Raw genomic sequence first — 16,962 nt, forward strand, 5'->3', positions numbered from 1 at the left:
ATAGGTGACAGATTCAACTATTAAGGAGTTTCAAAACTACTGACTTCATTGAGCTGATGGACCAACTCATTCAGAAGCCAAATTGGTTTACACATAAAGACAAAGCCCTAAAAAATCGATTGTGCAAAAAAAAATAGTTCAAATAAATTAAAAATGGTTATTCAATTCTGTGTAAAGGGACAGCCAAAATGTATATACCAAGAATTACATATCTTTACTTAATCATTCAAAAACATTTGCTGAATACCTACTTACTGTTGAGAACTATTCTATGAGCTATAAAGAGTTCAGTGAACAAAACAGACAAGGATCCCAGGCCCTGTGGAACTTACAATTCTGATGTGGGAAACAGAGAATAAGCAATAATCACACTACCTAGGTAAATTATATAGAAGATGATATATGTTATGAAAAAGAAAAGAAAAGGTAGAGCCAGGTAAAACATACTGGGACTTTTGGGGTTGGGAGTGAATGTTGCAGTATTCTGTAGCTATGGCTCAGATTAGGCCCCTCTGAGGAGGAGACAGCTGAACAAATGTTTGAGGATGTATGAGAGTTAGATATGTGATACCTAGAGGAACAGATTTCCCAGCACAGGAATCAGCTAGAACAAAGTCCTTAAGGCAGATGTGTGCTGGAAGGGTATTGTTTTGGTCTGGTTTTTTGGAGGCCGACAAAGATGCCAGTGTGACTAGAACACAGCAAACAAGGGGAAATGCAGAAGGAAGTGAGATAAGAGAGAAAGCTAGATCATGGAGGGCAAGTTAGACCACTGTAAATATTTTACTCTGAAATGAGAAGCCCTTGCAATAGTTTTAGCAGAGTTGACTTCCATTTTAAAAGGATCACTCTGGGAAACAGAGAACTGTTAGAGGCTGCTGAATTAACGCAGGTGACAGATGATGGTGGCTTGGATGAAGGTGGTAGCATTGGAGTTGATAGAAAAGGAACAGTGTTTGCTGAGAGTGGATTTAAGTTACAAGAGCAAGAGAGTTTTCAGGATGACTCTAAGATTTTTGGTCCAAGCAAGTGGCATCAACTGGGATAGGCAAGTCTGCAAGTGAAGCAAGTCTGGGGTAGAGGGAAGATTAGGAGTTCGGTTTTGGACAAGTAAAAATTAAGATGAGTATTAGATAGTGAAGTGGAATTATCAAGTAGGTAGTTTAAGTTGGATGTTGGAAGTCTTGGCTGAGATATGAATTTGGAACTCATCAGTGTATTAGATAGTGTCTTAAGCCTCAAGAATGGTCTGAGATCACCAAGTGCATGAGTGTTAATGAAGATTCTAGGACAAAGAATGAACACTGGGTCCTCAAAAACATTAAAAGGTCAGAGAGAAGAGGAAGACTCAGCAAGTAAGATAGAGAAGTGACCACTGAAATAAGAGTAAAATGAAGAGCATGGTAGCCCAGAAGCCATGTGAAGAAAGCAGAGAGAACTCACAAATTTGGCAGGGAGTGGGATACTCCCCAATTTTATACTTTTTTTGTTTTGGTCCTTGTTTACAGGGGTAACCTAGGTTATGAAGCACAGGTAGAAGATAAAGGTTTGGATAACTTCACAAGACTGCCATTTTTTACAGTAAAATTTATTAAACCTTTGCAGAGAAAACTTGTATAGGCCACACAATCAATCTGGCTGCAGAACTATTTCAGTAAATATAAACTTGCCAAGGAACAATGAAAATAAAGGATCAATTATCTTAAACTAGTTTTGCACTTACAGACATCAAAATGAAAAATTTTTAAGTGCAATTTTCAGATGATGGTGGCCAGAAGAGAGGGAGGCAAATCATAAGAAACTCTTAACTCTAGGGAACAAACTGAGGATTGCTGGAGGGAACGTGGATGGGGAAAGCGGTAACTGGGTGATGGGCATAAAGGAGGGCACTTGATGGAATCAACACTGGATGTTATAGGCAAATGATGAATCACTAAATTCTACCTCTGAAACTAATAAAAAAATAAAATTGAAGACAAAATGTCAAAAATAAGGACTTTGGTGAATAAGGAAATTTTTTTAAAATCAACCACTTAGCATAAATAGCCATTTGCTCATGGAAACACAATTGGGTGTACACTTTTGAAATTGTTAAATGGTAAATACATGTTTTTCATTGCAAAGGAAAACAGCACGGTATATATTACATGAAAGGTTTGGAATTTGCAGCTGCCTTTCTGTTTTAGAACTGCTAATTTTGTCTAAGAAATTTGAAACAAAACTGCTGGTCCACTGGATAACAATGTTTCCATGTCTTGTTTCCTGTGTAAGATAGAAACTTGATCTCCAAACACAGCTTTTTCAAGAAAAGTAGAGTACCCTCTTCCACCTATAGAGCTCTAATTTAATGTTGACAGTCAGAATGAACAAGTGACTTAATAGTAATGTAAAGACCAAAATGTTACCCTCAGTCTAATAGATTTCTCACTTTGTTTTTAGAAAGAACACACACCAAAAAAAAGCTGTGTTAAAGAAATAAATCAAGAGCTAAATCTGGGAATTGCCACAAAGGGAATAATTTATAATCCTATGTTTATAGGGAAGGAGGTTTTTTTTTTTCATTTCTTTGAAACATTGGAAAGAGCTCTAAGTGGCAATTATTGGTTATTTTAAAATGTAGTTTGGAAAGTAAGTGAGTTGCATTTATTCCTCTCTGATATCATTTTATTTTTATTTAGTTTTTAATTATGTTAAATAAAAAAAATTTAAAAACATAGTACAAAGTTCTAAAGGTACTAAAGAGTGCATAGAAAAACAAATCTCTCTCCAACCTCTGTCCCACAGTCACCTAGTTCCCCTCCATAAATATAATCAGAATTATCCATTTATTGTGAATACTCCCAGAGAAATTCTATGTATATAGAAGCATATATATATCTCCATTAAAAACTACACAGCAAGTGTAGTGTGTGCTAGACAACAGGTTTTTTGTGTTTTCTTTTTTGTTTTGTTTTGTTTTTTTAAATCATTTTTTAAAATTTATTTTCAGCATAACAGTATTCATTGTTTTTGTACCACACCCAGTGCTCCATGCAATCCGTGCCCTCTCTAATACCCACCACCTGGTTCCCCCAACCTCCCACCCCTCGACCTCTTCAAACCCTTCAGATTGTTTTTCAGAGTCCATAGTCTCCCATTGTTCACCTCCCCTTCCAATTTCCCCCAACTCCCTTCTCCTAACTCCCCATGTCCTCCATGCTATTTGTTATGCTCCACAAATAAGTGAAACCATATGATAATTGACTCTATCTGCTTGACTTATTTCACTCAGCATAATCTCTTCCAGTCCCGTCCATGTTGCTACAAGAGTTGGGTATTCATCCTTTCCGATGGAGGCATAATACTCCATAGTGTATATGGACCATATCTTCCTTATCCATTTGTCCATTGAAGGGCATCTTGGTTCTTCCACAGTTTGGCAACCGTGGCCATTACTGCTATAAACATTGGGGTACAGATGGCCCTTCTTTTCACTACATCTGTATCTTTGGGGTAAATACCCAGTAGTGCAATTGCAGGGTCAGAGGGAAGCTCTATTTTTAATTTCTTGAGGAATCTCCACACTGTTCTCCAAAGAGGCTGCACCAACTTGCATTCCCACCAACAGTGGAAGAGGGTTCCCCTTTCTCCACATCCCCTCCAACACATGTTTCCTGTCTTGCTAATTTTGGCCATTCTAACTGGTGTAAGGTGATATCTCAATGTGGTTTTAATTTGAATCTCCCTGATGGCTAGTGATGAACATTTTTTCATGTGTCTGATAGCCATTTGTATGTCTTCATTGGAGAAGTGTCTGTTCATATCTTCTGCCCATTTTTTGATATGATTATCTGTTTTGTGTGTGTTGAGTTTGAGGAGTTCTTTATAGATCCTGGATATCAATCTTTTGTCTATACTGTCATTTGCAAATATCTTCTCCCATTCCATGGGTTGCCTCTTTGTTTTCTTGACTGTTTCCTTTGCTGTGCAGAAGCTTTTGATTTTGATGAAGTCCCAAAAGTTTATTTTGGCTTTTGTTTCCTTTGCCTTTGGAGACATATCTTGAAAGAAGTTGCTGTGGCTGATATCGAAGAGATTACTGCCTATGTTCTCCTCTAGGATTCTGATGGATTCCTGTCTCACGTTGAGATCTTTTATCCATTTTGAGTTTATCTTTGTGTACAGTGTAAGAGATTGGTCGAGTTTCATTTTCTACATATAGCTGCCCAGTTTTCCCAGCACCATTTATTGAAGAGACTGTTTTTTTTCCACTGTATATTTTTTCCTGTTTTGTCAAAGATTAACTGACCATAGAGTTGAGGGTCCATATCTGGGCTCTCTACTCTGTTCCACTGGTCTATGTGTCTGTCACTTTAAAATTTTTATTTATTTATTTGACAAAGACACAGTGAAAGAGGGAACACAAGCAGGGGGAGTGGGAGAGGGAGAAGCAGGCTTCCTGCTGAGCAGGGAGCCTGATGCGGGGCTCGATCCCAAGACCCTGGGATCATGACCTTAGCTAAAGGCAGACGCTAAATGACTGAGCAACCCAGACACCCTGACATGTAATTTTAAATACAGTTTCATTTTTTTCCCTTTCATTGAAAAATTGGCAAGAAATATTTTAAAGTAAATCACCTAGTATAAGTGAGTGAACAATGAAACTGCTATTTTCATGCTTTGCTAATGCGGAGATAGGAATTCAGAAATAATTTCATAATATGTATCTTGGGTCTTAATGTAAACACTATTGAAACCAGTTATTTTTGTTGTATAAGTCTATCATAAGGAAGCAGAACAAAGCATAGCTTTGATCACAAAGATGTCTATTGTAACATTTTTATAGTAATGAGATACTGGAATTGTCAATATCCAAAAATAAGGTAGAGTTCCCACAGGCATTGGCTTCGTCTTAAAGTCACCAGCTGAATTCAGATGTAATAAGAGTCTATCTAGGTAATGAGATCCTATCCTTTGAAGCTTTGAAGGCAGGCACTGACTTCTTCTCTCTAGCTACGAAAGTCCTAGCTGGCATCATCTTTCAACAGAAGATTGGTTTGTCTTCATTTGAAATCCATTGTTTAGTGTAGCCACCTTCATGGATGATCTTAGACAGATTTTCCGGATAACTTGCTGCAGCTTCTCCATCAGCACTGGCTGATTCCCCTTTGCTCTTATGCAGTGGAGATGGCTTCTTTCCTTACCTCATGAACCTACTTCTGCTAGCTCCAAACTTTTATTCTTCAGTCTCCTCACCTCTCTTACCCTTCATAGAATTGAAGAGAGTTAGGGCCTTGCTCGGCAGGAGACTTTGGCTCAAGGGAATGTTGTAGCTGGTTTGGTCTTCCATTCAGACCATTAAAACTTCCTCCCTATCCGCTATAAGGCTGTTCTGCTTTCTTACCATTCATGTGTTCACTGGAGTAGCACTTTTAATTTCTTTCAAGAACAACTTTTCCTTTATATTCACAACTTGGCTAACTGTTTGGTGCAAGAGACCTAGCTTTCAGCCTATCTTTGTTTTCAACATGCCTTCTTCACTAAGTTTAATCATTTTTGACTTCTGATTTAAATGAGAAACGTGATACTCTTTCTATCACTTGAATACTTAGAGGCCGTTGTAGTTATTAATTGTGCTAAATTCAGTACTGTTGTGTCTTGGGAATAGGGTAGCTGGAAGACAGGGAGAGAGATGGGGGACTGTCCCGTTGGTGGAACAGTCAGAAGACACAACATTTATTAAGTTCACCATCTTATATGGGCATGGTTTGTGGTGCCACAAAACAATTACAATAGTAACATCAAAGGTCACTGATTATAGATCACCATCACCAATATAATAATAACAAAAAAGTTTGAAATTTTGAACCAAAATGTGACACGCTGTAGAAAAAATGGTGCCAACAGACTTGTTTAAAGTAGGGTTGCCATAAACCTTCAATTTGTACCACACACAGTATCTGTGAAGCACCAAGATATGCCTGCACTGTCATTTATTCCTAGTGAGTATATGCTCGACCATATTTTTTCTTACATTTTCTAATCTCTTAATCTACTGGGGCACCTGGGTGGCTCAGTCCATCAAGTGCTCGACTCTTGATCTAAGCTCAGATCTTGAACTTAGAGCCCTGAGTTCAAGATCTGCATTGAATTTGAATGAAAAAATTCATAAATTTTTTAAAAAATCTATTGATAAGCTAATTCTGTGAGCACATTAACTCATTTTCGCTTCTTTCATGTTATTTAATGTACTAAAGAAGTAAGTGGTTAAACAATATATCAAGATCAGTTACAAAGACTAATAAACAATTCTAATTTACTTTAATATCAACATTATTCATACTATATTTAACTTCTTTTACATTCAAGTTTGAGTTCATGTAAATATATCCATGATGCATACCACATGTATACATATCAGATATTTAGATTATTTGTGTGTAGATACTTAGATTCTAATTCAAAGTTAAAATAAATTTTCAAGCAATTTGTTTTTAGAATTGGGGACATTATAATGTTGATAACTACTTCTATATCTGCCTATCACCTATCCCTCCTTCTACATGTACTGTCAGAAGTCATAGAGTACAGATGATTGAATTTGATCACTTAAAAAAATAAAGTTCTACATCTACACACACACACACACACACACACATCCTATGAACCTATTTCAAAAGGTAAATGACAAACTAAGAAACAAGCATAATATATGACAGCAAGGATTTTTAACCTTAATATATGAAGTGTTCTGGAAAAATAGTAAGAAATATAAAAATTCAAATAGAAAAATGGGTGAAGATTGTTAAAAGACATTCAGAACCAAGGAACTGCAAATGGTTCATTAACATATAAAAAGGTACACAGGGTCCCTCATCAATAAAATGCAAAATAATAGCACAAGAAGATACCATATTTCATCTAGCAGATTACGTATTAGAAATGTTTTGTATCACTGTCAGTGTTGATAAGGACATGGGAAAACAGGCATATTGGTAGGAAGATAAATTGGTTGTTTAAGGGGGAAATTTAGTAATATCTATAAAAAATACTCAATGTACATATCCTTGACCCATCATTTCCACTTCTACAAAATTATCCAATAGGTGTGCAAAAAGATGTGTATAAAGATGTTAAGTGTAGCACTGTTTTTAATAACAAAGCATCAGAAATCTACATGTCCATGAATAAGGGAACTGACTAAATAAATGATACAGAAACATAATATTACACAAGCATTAAAAAGAGTGAGACAGATCTATATATTACAAATATAGGAGAACGTCCAAAATAGAATATTAACTAGAAGATGTTATTAGGCTTTTTATAGTATGTTTACCCATTTGTACATGTACAGAACATTTGGGGAATGATACATAATACACTGTTAACACTGGCCACCCCTCAAGAGTGGCACCTGAAGTGTAAGAGGGAGAAGGATTTTTCGCTTTAAGCCTGTGTTTACTGTTTCAATTTTTAAACCATCCGCTGATAGCACTTCAACACTACAAAAAATACTAGTTAAAATAACCTACAAAAAAGAAAATATGAGCTCATTATATCTAACTTTATAATGGTTTGAATTTCAATAATATCAAAATTGTTTTCGATTGTAAGATTATCACAGTCACCACAGAAGTGTCTCACCCACACATAAAGTAATCTCAATGACTTACACACTTCCTGTGATCGTGCAACATCTCCAAAGGAGCCATTACAAAGTCAACTGTGCTGTCTTATACATGCCTAATGGGTCCAGCAGAGCCATTAGGATGTCAGTTATATGGCAAGGCTCCTGCCAAAGCTATTACCAAGTCATTGCATTGTTTCACACACTTCCTTTGACATTCAGATAGTTCCTGAGGAACTGTTATCATTGCTAGGGAAGTGTCCTGTACAACTTACATTACCAGGGGAAAACAAAAAACCAAAGGAAAGAAATGTAGAACAAACAAACACATTCCCTCCATTAAATGCACATGAATGGCCCCACATGGTCAAATATCGGAAGGAATGACTCCTCATTTGGGTATAACTATTGCATGTCATTCAAGAAACCCAGGTGTTAGGCTGGCTATTTTTTCCTATTTTTTCACAACTCCTGCCGTTCTGATGAAGCAGTTTAGGGTCTGAGAACATCATATGCATGGCTATGATGGCATGGTGTTTATTGGTAGCACATGGTATATTACCAGGTTTCTGTGATATGCAGTACAGAAACAACAGGGAGCAGTACTAATGGATTTTTTTGGCTATTATGGGATTATATCAGATAATCCCTTACCTGTAAAGTTCCTGAGCAGCATATAGGGAGCTCAGCTGCCCAACAATCATGGAAATCAACAGGGCTTCTGGGTAGTTGAAATCCCAGTTCTACCTTAAGGGGCTACTACAATGACAACTGGAAAACAATGGTACAAGTGATCCTTCAGCCATGTCTGAAGTACTTCATTGAATTTCTTCTCACAGTCTTCTATACTTGGCAGAACAAGATTGTTGGCTACTGAAATGATATATTATTGAAGGTAAAACAAGTGCATGGCATTTTACCCAGATGGAAATGAGGAAAAAGTAGGCCAGACCCTCCTAGGCTAGAGTTTCCTGGGACACTAGATATTTCAGAAGTCACTTGGCAGGTCTGGTTAATCCTTGCCAAGAGAGCCTTCACCTGGAGGCACCTACCACAGATTATGCACATAATAAATTCTTGCCACCACTAACACTGACTGCGTGTTTAACATATGTCAGATACATTGTGAAGAGCAGTATATTCATTTTCTCACTTAATCCTCACAAAAAAACCTGCAAAGGTAATGTCTCCACTTGACAAAGAAACTGAGGCTTGGAGAGCTTTAGGTATCTGTTCAAGGACACACAGCAGGTAAATGGCTGAACCAGAGTAGAAACCTAGGTCTACCTTATACTATAGACCATGTTCTTAACCACATACTCTATAGAGAGCAAAATTTATTTAGATTGCATTAATATAACCATTTTTACTGTGATAAATGGTTTGAGAGCACTTGCATTCTCACAGCAAACTGCACCTATCGTTATCACAGTATTGATTGGATTATATTAAAATTAGCTCCTTCTCCTCTCTAATAGACCCATTTGGGTATATGTGCCCACTTGACTCTGACTGTCCTGCATTGAGAATTGCTCTAAGAACCCAATGGGTGGGTTCCCACAAAGGAACATTTGTATTACTGACCTCACTCCCTGGGTGTAGCTGATGGGTCCAGTGGCAGATATCTGACTCAAGCTGGGAAAATTATCCTGCTTCCTTGGAATTTAGAAATGGCACTGAAGGGCACCTGGATGGCTCAGTGGGTTAAGCCTCTGCCCTCAGCTCAGGTCATGATCTCAGGGCTCTGGGATCAAGCCCTGCATCAGGTTTTCTGCTCAGCAAGGAGCCTGCTTCCCCCTCTCTCTCTATCTCTCTTTCTTCCTGCCTCTCTGCCTACTTGTGATCTTTCTCTCTTTGTCAAATAAATAAATAAAATCTTTTTTTAAAAATTAAAAAAAAAAGAAATGGCACTGAAAATTATCAGGTTAATTTCAACTTCTCTCCTGAACAGAAGATACATAAACTGAGGGATTGTGTGCAGTTTTAGGTGTGTCTTGAAAATGGAGATTTAGAGGAAATCAACCTGCAGAGGCAGGAAGGAAGGAACTGAATTCAGAAGCAAGAGGCAAAGTCCAGGCAAGTCTTCTGATCTAATTCCTTCCTGCTGTCTAGTCACTCTTGCCCTGGTGCCATGAAGCATTCTCATGCTTTTTTAGATAAATGTGGTTTTTTCTTCAAGCTATGTCAAGTTGGTTTCTGTTCCCTGCATTAACAGTAATAAATGATAATGAATAATCCTAACTAATAGGCCTCAATCCGTCACGCTAGACTGTATGTTCTTTGAGATTGGGGATTCTATACTATTCACCTTTTACCATATCCCCAGTCTCCAGTACAGAGCTTAGCAGTGAGTAGGTGCTCAATAAATATGGCTTGCATAGGAATATCATTATAAACAAGAATATAGCTATAAATTTCTTCATGATTTACAGATCATATTTGACTTACATGGTTTATGACATACATGGGGTTATGTAAACCCATCATAAGTTGAAAATATTGTAAATCGAAAATGCACATAATACAGCGAACTTACTGAGCACCATAGCTTAGCCTACCTTAAACTTGCTCAGAACACTCACATCAGCCTACCGTTGGGCAGAATCATCTCAAAGAAAGCCTATTTTATAATACAGTGTTGAATAACTCACATAATTTGTTGACTACTATACTGAAAGTAAAACAAAACAAAACAACACCAATAAAACCCAGAACGGTTGTACCGGTGCAGAATGTGTGTAAGTGTATTGGTTGTTTACCTTTGTGATCAAGTGGCTGACTGGGGGCTGTGACTGCCACTGCCTAGCATCACGAGAGGATTGTACCGCATATCACAACTCCAGGCAAAGATCAAAATTCAAATTCAAAGTAGAATTAATACTGAATGAGTATTACTTTCTCACACCATAAAGTCAAAAGCGTGTAAGTCAAACCATTGTAAATCGGGGACCATCTGTATACTTTATTAGTTACAGGTTTAAAATGCTTTTTCTTTGTTTCTCTCCATTTAGCTTCTTGATACGCAATTTCATTTTCACTTTTTATAATCCAACTGTTTCATTTAGGCCATATGTGAAAAACACATTCTTGGAAATTGATTACCCAAATTTAGCTGCCCATATCGTTTATTCCTCCAGTCTGAGGTATTGTCAAATGTAATTATGAGGGGTACCCTAGTTGCTGAGGTTGATGCTCAAGTAGGACTGCAGAATCCTTCTAAGAAATGCCCACTGGATCACCTGTCAGAGGCAGAGCTGTGTTTTAGAGGACCAGAGGTTTGACCCACCAGCATTTCTATCCTTGTAAGATCAAAGAAGAGCTACAAAAATACATTGCCTCTCAGTTTTATTTTTTTCCTCAGGACAATGTTGGTAATACGGTGAAATGGGAATGGTGAAGGAGTAAAAATGAATAAAGAAGTATGGTTGATAGCAAAGTGTCCTGCTCACAGGCCTCAGGATGAAGCTAACTTGAGTAAATCTGCATTTTTCCTAAACAGACCATTAAGCATCAATAGACAATTGACTTAGGACAAATCTGAGGGAATGGAAACAAATTCCATTAGTGTTCCGATCACCCTATGAAAGCTGAGAAATCTGGATTCCCTTCTGCTACCCTATGTTCTCCTTCCCCTCCCCTTTGCTTCAGGCAGCTCAGTCCAAGAGTATCAGTGTTAAAATGGATGGCTATTTATTTTAATCCCTCAAAGGTTATAGTATGTCAGAGACTTAAATTCAATTAAAGGTAACCAAATAGAGTTTGCGAAAATGAGAAAAAATAAACATTTTGAAAGGCTTAACCAATTAATGAAATGAAAGAAACAAGTCCTTATAGACATGATTTTGAAATATGAGTAGGATATCCAAGACATAATCTAGGATGGACAGAATTGAAAGCATCCTTGAAATCGTGTCTCAAAATCTGTGTCAGTTGAATAAATCACCCAAATTAACAATTTCCCCCAATCTTCACTTTTCTCCCACATTTATAGGAGTGAGGCTTAAGTTGTCCTAAGCTGGTCTATGATATTTTGGCCACTGCTTCATCAATAATCCCCAAATCAGAATGTATAGGAGGACGGAAATGAAAGAAAGAGTCACTGACACTAACTGAGGCACAGGGATGGGGTGGCATGGAGTCTGAGACAGTAAAATACATAAATCTTAAAAACTTATGCCATTTTACTCTTTTCAAATATAGTATATACAAAGTCAGATTAATGAAAAAGATGCCCTGCTAGGCCTCCTTCCATGAATGGATGAGATCAATGGGAAATTAATAGCAACATTTGCACACAAACATCAAGTTCCATTCATTGAAAATAACTATTTCTTCAAATTAATATGCTTTTAGAAAAAACATTTATATTTTCATCTTAACTCAAACCTCCTCTGTGAGAACCTAGGGAAATGCTGAAGACCACTCACACCTGGTTATAACCGATTGAAAGTTTATAGAATCAAATTGGTGAAATCATACTATAGATCATAAATTAAGATTCTAAATTGTATACTCTTTATTGAAAATTAGTAGTAGGAGTCAGAGTAAGACATATAGAACTCTCACCAAGAAGGAAAAAGTCGTTTAAGTTCACATTATATGTGAGTCAAGGAAGGAAAGAAATGGCTATTTGGAAAATAATCAGTTGCAATTCAGAAACCAGCTAGTTAAGTGCAACTGAATATTTTCTAAATAGCCATTTCTTTGCTTCCTTGACTCACATGTAATATAACAAGAGAATCTATTTCACAGAGTGATCAGAAGATCATATGAGATAAAGATACTAAGTGTTGTTTGGAAATTGTGTTGTGCTAATCAATAATAATAGTGAACATTCAAATTGTACTTACATGTTACAAATATTATTCTAAATCTTTATATACATTAATTTATTCAATCATCACAAAACCCTCATGGTAGACATTAATATTATCCTTATTTTACAGGTGATGAAATTCGGGCACAGAAACTTTATAGAACTTTCCCAGCGTTACACAGCTGGGATTCAAACCTAGGTCCCCTGGCTCCACAGTCCAAACTTATAATAACTATGCTCTACTACCTCTCAAAAGTTGAAATCATTCTTGGAGGTACCTATTGGGCCAATAGAGTCTTGCAGTGAAGATGAGTTTTTAGCAGACTCATTCACTGGTTTTCCTTAGCAGACCATCCCAACTTTGTGATATCCTATCCAGTTCCTAAAATAAACCATAAGGAAAATAAACCTACAAGGAAAATAAAGGATGCATGTCCTTTACTCCTGTGTCTTCCAGTTCTGTCTCAGTAAATAGTATTACACGGCCAAGGTAGACAGATGGTTGATTAGACTGAGGGTCAAATGAAACTGAATAGTTTCATTCTTGAAAGTCTCTAATACATTCAATGAATAAGACACAGTGATACAGTATAGTGGCTCACTCCAGTCATCAGTCCTCATGGTTGGGGGGAGGGGAGGAGAATGTGCATTTTAATAAAGCTCATTCTGATATATCTTTCTTTGATCCCTTTCCCCCTGCCACCTTCCAATTTCGAGTCATTGCCTTGTGGTCAAATATGAGGATTCCCCCTCCCACTCAAAAGTTTGATTTGCTTCAAAATCATTTATAAATATTGCTTTCTTTCATGCCTCAGGAAAAGAGGCAAAACCTAATGAGCGCAATGAAGACAAAAGTAAAAAGGACACCAATACTCCTCACTGAAAAAATGATACAATATAAACAGAGGTTTACAGGGAAGAATGAACAACATTTCTTTCATTGAAGGTGCTATTTATAATTGATGACACGGATATAGCACGATTCTAAACCCAAGCCAGAGCATCTGAAGAAAAGACCAAAGCCATTTGCTAGGTGCTGTAAAGCTATGACAATATCTGAATTAAATTAATGACTATAGCCATGCAAAAAATCATAGATAATGTAGGAAATCATAAGGCCAAACGCAATTCATCTTGATTTAAGATCTACACCTCCGTGCTAAATCAATGTTTCCTCAGCTTAGATCTTATCTTGTCCTTGTCCGGAGCTCTTGCCTCACCTCTTCTTCACTACCAACACACACACATGAAGTTTTCCAGAGAAATGCAAACCGATAAACAGCCAATGAACTAATCTTTGACAGGTTAAATAACCAGCCCTGTGAGTTGTTTGTCGGGGGACAGAGTTCCACTTTGTGGGGTGGGTGTCAGGGATGGGGTGAGGTAAAAATAATCAGTGGTCAAATATTTGGATACACTTACCTTGAGTAGACCCAGCTTGAGCCTCCATGTCGCAACAAACAGGAGAGAATTTAAAACCTGTAATATTAAACATTTTACGAATTAATCCTTATCCAATGTATCTGGGATTCCTCAATCTTTAATCCCTACCCTTCACCTGGTAGTATTTTTTAAATAGCAGATTCAATGAAATATGATTCACACATCATAATGTTCACCCTCTTAAAATGTATAATTCAGTAGTATTTAGTATTTTCACAGAGTTCTGCAACCATCACCAATATATTGGTGAATTACTCCATTACCTCAAAAGAAACCCCATACACCTAGAGTCTTATGGAAGTGGAAGAATGGTGGAAATCCATGGAGAAACTTCTTTCATTTTAATGTAATGCAGTGAACTGCTATATAACTTCGTATGTCAAGATCAACATGAGGTACAACAAGAAGTCTCAGTGATGTAGATCATCTAACACCCTTTTTGCATAAATTTGGTCATTTTTTCCTGTTTCACAGCTGAAGCCCAGAAAACTTTAGAGACCAATCCAAGGTCTCATTACTTCCATCTTAATGCTCTTTCACTTATATGACTATGCATACATAGATCACCTATGTTCCCTTCTCATTTCCATAATTCACCTCCTACACTCTTGGCCAAAGCCAGCAATACATACATACATACGTACATGAAAATAAACTAAAAAAAAATGAAGACTCCAAGCATACTTGGTGATATTACAAAATGTTATGGTCTATCATAAAGGAAATTATATTCTAACTAGTGGGCAAATTGTCATTCCTGATTATATCATTGTGGCCAGGGTCCCCTGTGGGCTGAACAAGGCAGAGGAGGACAGAATAGAAAAAGCTGTAGGTATAGGGTGGCTGGCTACCTCTCTGTCACCTGAGAAAACACTAATTAGCCACTGCTAACAGAGGAGACCTGTGGTCACAGTAATGGGACCTATGAAGTTTATACAAACAGAATGAAGAGCCCAGACTAATGTGTTTAATAAGCATTAATGTGCTTTTTATGAAAGGATTTTGTTCTTCAGTAGGGACAGAAGTAAAATAAATTAACCTCTTCCCACCAATTCAAAAAGACAAAATTTTTCTGTTTCTGAAAGTTCTAAAAAAAGAATATATAATAGTAATTTAATGATATTGGTATTATCACTTAGTGTCTGGCAAATGGCTGAAGTTAATTTACCTTTTGGGTTTTTTTTTTATTGTTTCGGTCTAACCTCGTTAATTTGAATCTGTCTGTACATTTGACAGGTTAATCTGAATTAAAACAGAAAGCACATACAGAACAAGCTTGGTATACAGTCATTCATCTCATTGTTTATATGTTGATATAAAGCCAAAATACATTAAATGAATACTTTCTGTAATAAATACCACTAGTAGTGCACCGGAAAATAAAGATTAAAATAAAAGGTGAGTAATAAATACGACATGCATAGTATCGATGATGACATGAGATTATTTCCTTTGGGGGATCACCAGAAATAAAAAGCATTTTATCTATTGTTACAAATAAGTGTGTCTATTTTCCAGATTCTTGGGTACATACCTTATCCATGGGAACCCACTAACCTGCATTTCTATGCTGCACATTACATGATAGATAAGCAGACAGAAGGAAGAAAAACAAATCAAAGGCTAAAAACTGCATTTTCTCTGGGTTTTACTTAAACAGTATAGATAGTTCTATTACCATTCTCCCCATCCGACTTCCTTTCATGGTCTGTATCAGTCAAAGACAGTGCAGAGTTGGCCCGGCTGGACAAACAGGAACTATGCTCTGATTTCATCCCCCGTATCCACATTCTCAGAGCATGATCAGGTGAGGCCGCACCTTCGGTCTCCGTGTCCACATCAGAGCCCATCTCTAGCTGGTACCCATGCCGAGGAACACTATGCATGTCTGTCTGGTAGCCAGAACACAGAGTGTGAGGAGTTTCACAGAATTCCATCTCTGAGAAGAAACGAAGTTCACAGGAAAAGTTTAGAAATACGAAGAAAGATCTGATAAAATTCTACTTTTTATCCTTACACCCTGCCCACCCCCCACTAGTAATTACGTGTTTTTGCAAACTTAGAATTCTGGCCTTTTTATTTATGGTAGCTAGGATTCTGTGCTTATTTTGCACTTCTGTAGCTTAAAATTATGCTCCTGTTGATTCTTACAAGGCTCTGGAAAAAGCATGCCCAAAATAGCTTTATAGCTACAATTTTAGGTTGCACAAAATGTAATGAAATAAGTGAATGCAGACGAGTATAAAGTGTAGAAAGCTGTCCTTTAAAAGATATTTCTCTTCTAGGAAGAATATATATGATCTGTAGAGCACACCTATGCTTAAAATAATAAAATTATTGGCTTTCCTAAGTATTTCATATACATTAGGGTTAAGAATAAATAATTCAATGTGAAAAATCTGGGGAAATATGTTACATATTTAAACATACTTCTCTAAAGTATGTTTCCCAAAACACATTAGCTTAACCACCTGAAACTATGAGTGTTTAATATCATTATTCTCCATAGTCTCCAAAGGAGTTTGAGGCCTACCTGAGGCTAATGATTCTGTTTCATTCATTCATTTCATTCATTCATTTTAACAAATACATAAAAAATATTCAATTGTATATTACACCTTAGCAGAGCTTCACAGTTTGGATTCCCCCCACCCTTTCCCCCCAAGTCTTAGATCCATATAATGCTTAGGATATTACAGATGATGTAATGAATCCCCTCTTTTTACCATTGAGGAAAATAAGGTCCAAAGTGTAGGTATCATTTGTCTATTGCCCATGGCAGGTAGCAACAGATCCCTTTTTCCTAAAATACCCATCTGGGCACGGTGTCCGCTAGACACTGGTGAAATCCCATCCACTTACTGCATGTATATCAGGCATTCAGTCTTACAGTCAATTTTGCATTCAATTATGGCAAGGTGTCAGAAAGGGGGAAAAATGCTTTAACAGCCCCTAATAAGTTAATGAAAAATGACCACATGCCAAGATATATCATCTGAAATGTCCATGTAATACTTAGATAAGGTAATCTGGGGATGTTGTACACTATATAGGATTTTCTCAGACTGACATCAGAGACAGGGTATGTCATTTG

General features: G+C 37.0%; 1 protein-coding gene across 4 annotated transcripts in view; it reads right to left on the minus strand.

The window, feature by feature from the left end:
• The window catches only part of TENM1 (teneurin transmembrane protein 1), a 764,948-nt gene that overhangs the window by 452,010 nt on the left and 295,976 nt on the right, over positions 1 to 16,962 (minus strand). For all 4 annotated transcript variants that reach the window (XM_032882345.1, XM_032882346.1, XM_032882343.1 and 1 more), the window contains 2 exons: positions 15,547 to 15,807; positions 13,848 to 13,904 (listed from right to left, as the gene is read on the minus strand). In XM_032882345.1, the coding sequence (XP_032738236.1) occupies positions 13,848 to 13,904; positions 15,547 to 15,807 (318 nt within the window). The remainder of the gene's footprint in view (positions 1 to 13,847; positions 13,905 to 15,546; positions 15,808 to 16,962) is intronic.

Source organism: Lontra canadensis, unplaced genomic scaffold (genome assembly GCF_010015895.1).
Source record: "Lontra canadensis isolate GAN:19392208 unplaced genomic scaffold, GSC_riverotter_1.0 scaffold81, whole genome shotgun sequence".
NCBI classification, from domain to species: domain Eukaryota; kingdom Metazoa; phylum Chordata; class Mammalia; order Carnivora; family Mustelidae; genus Lontra; species Lontra canadensis.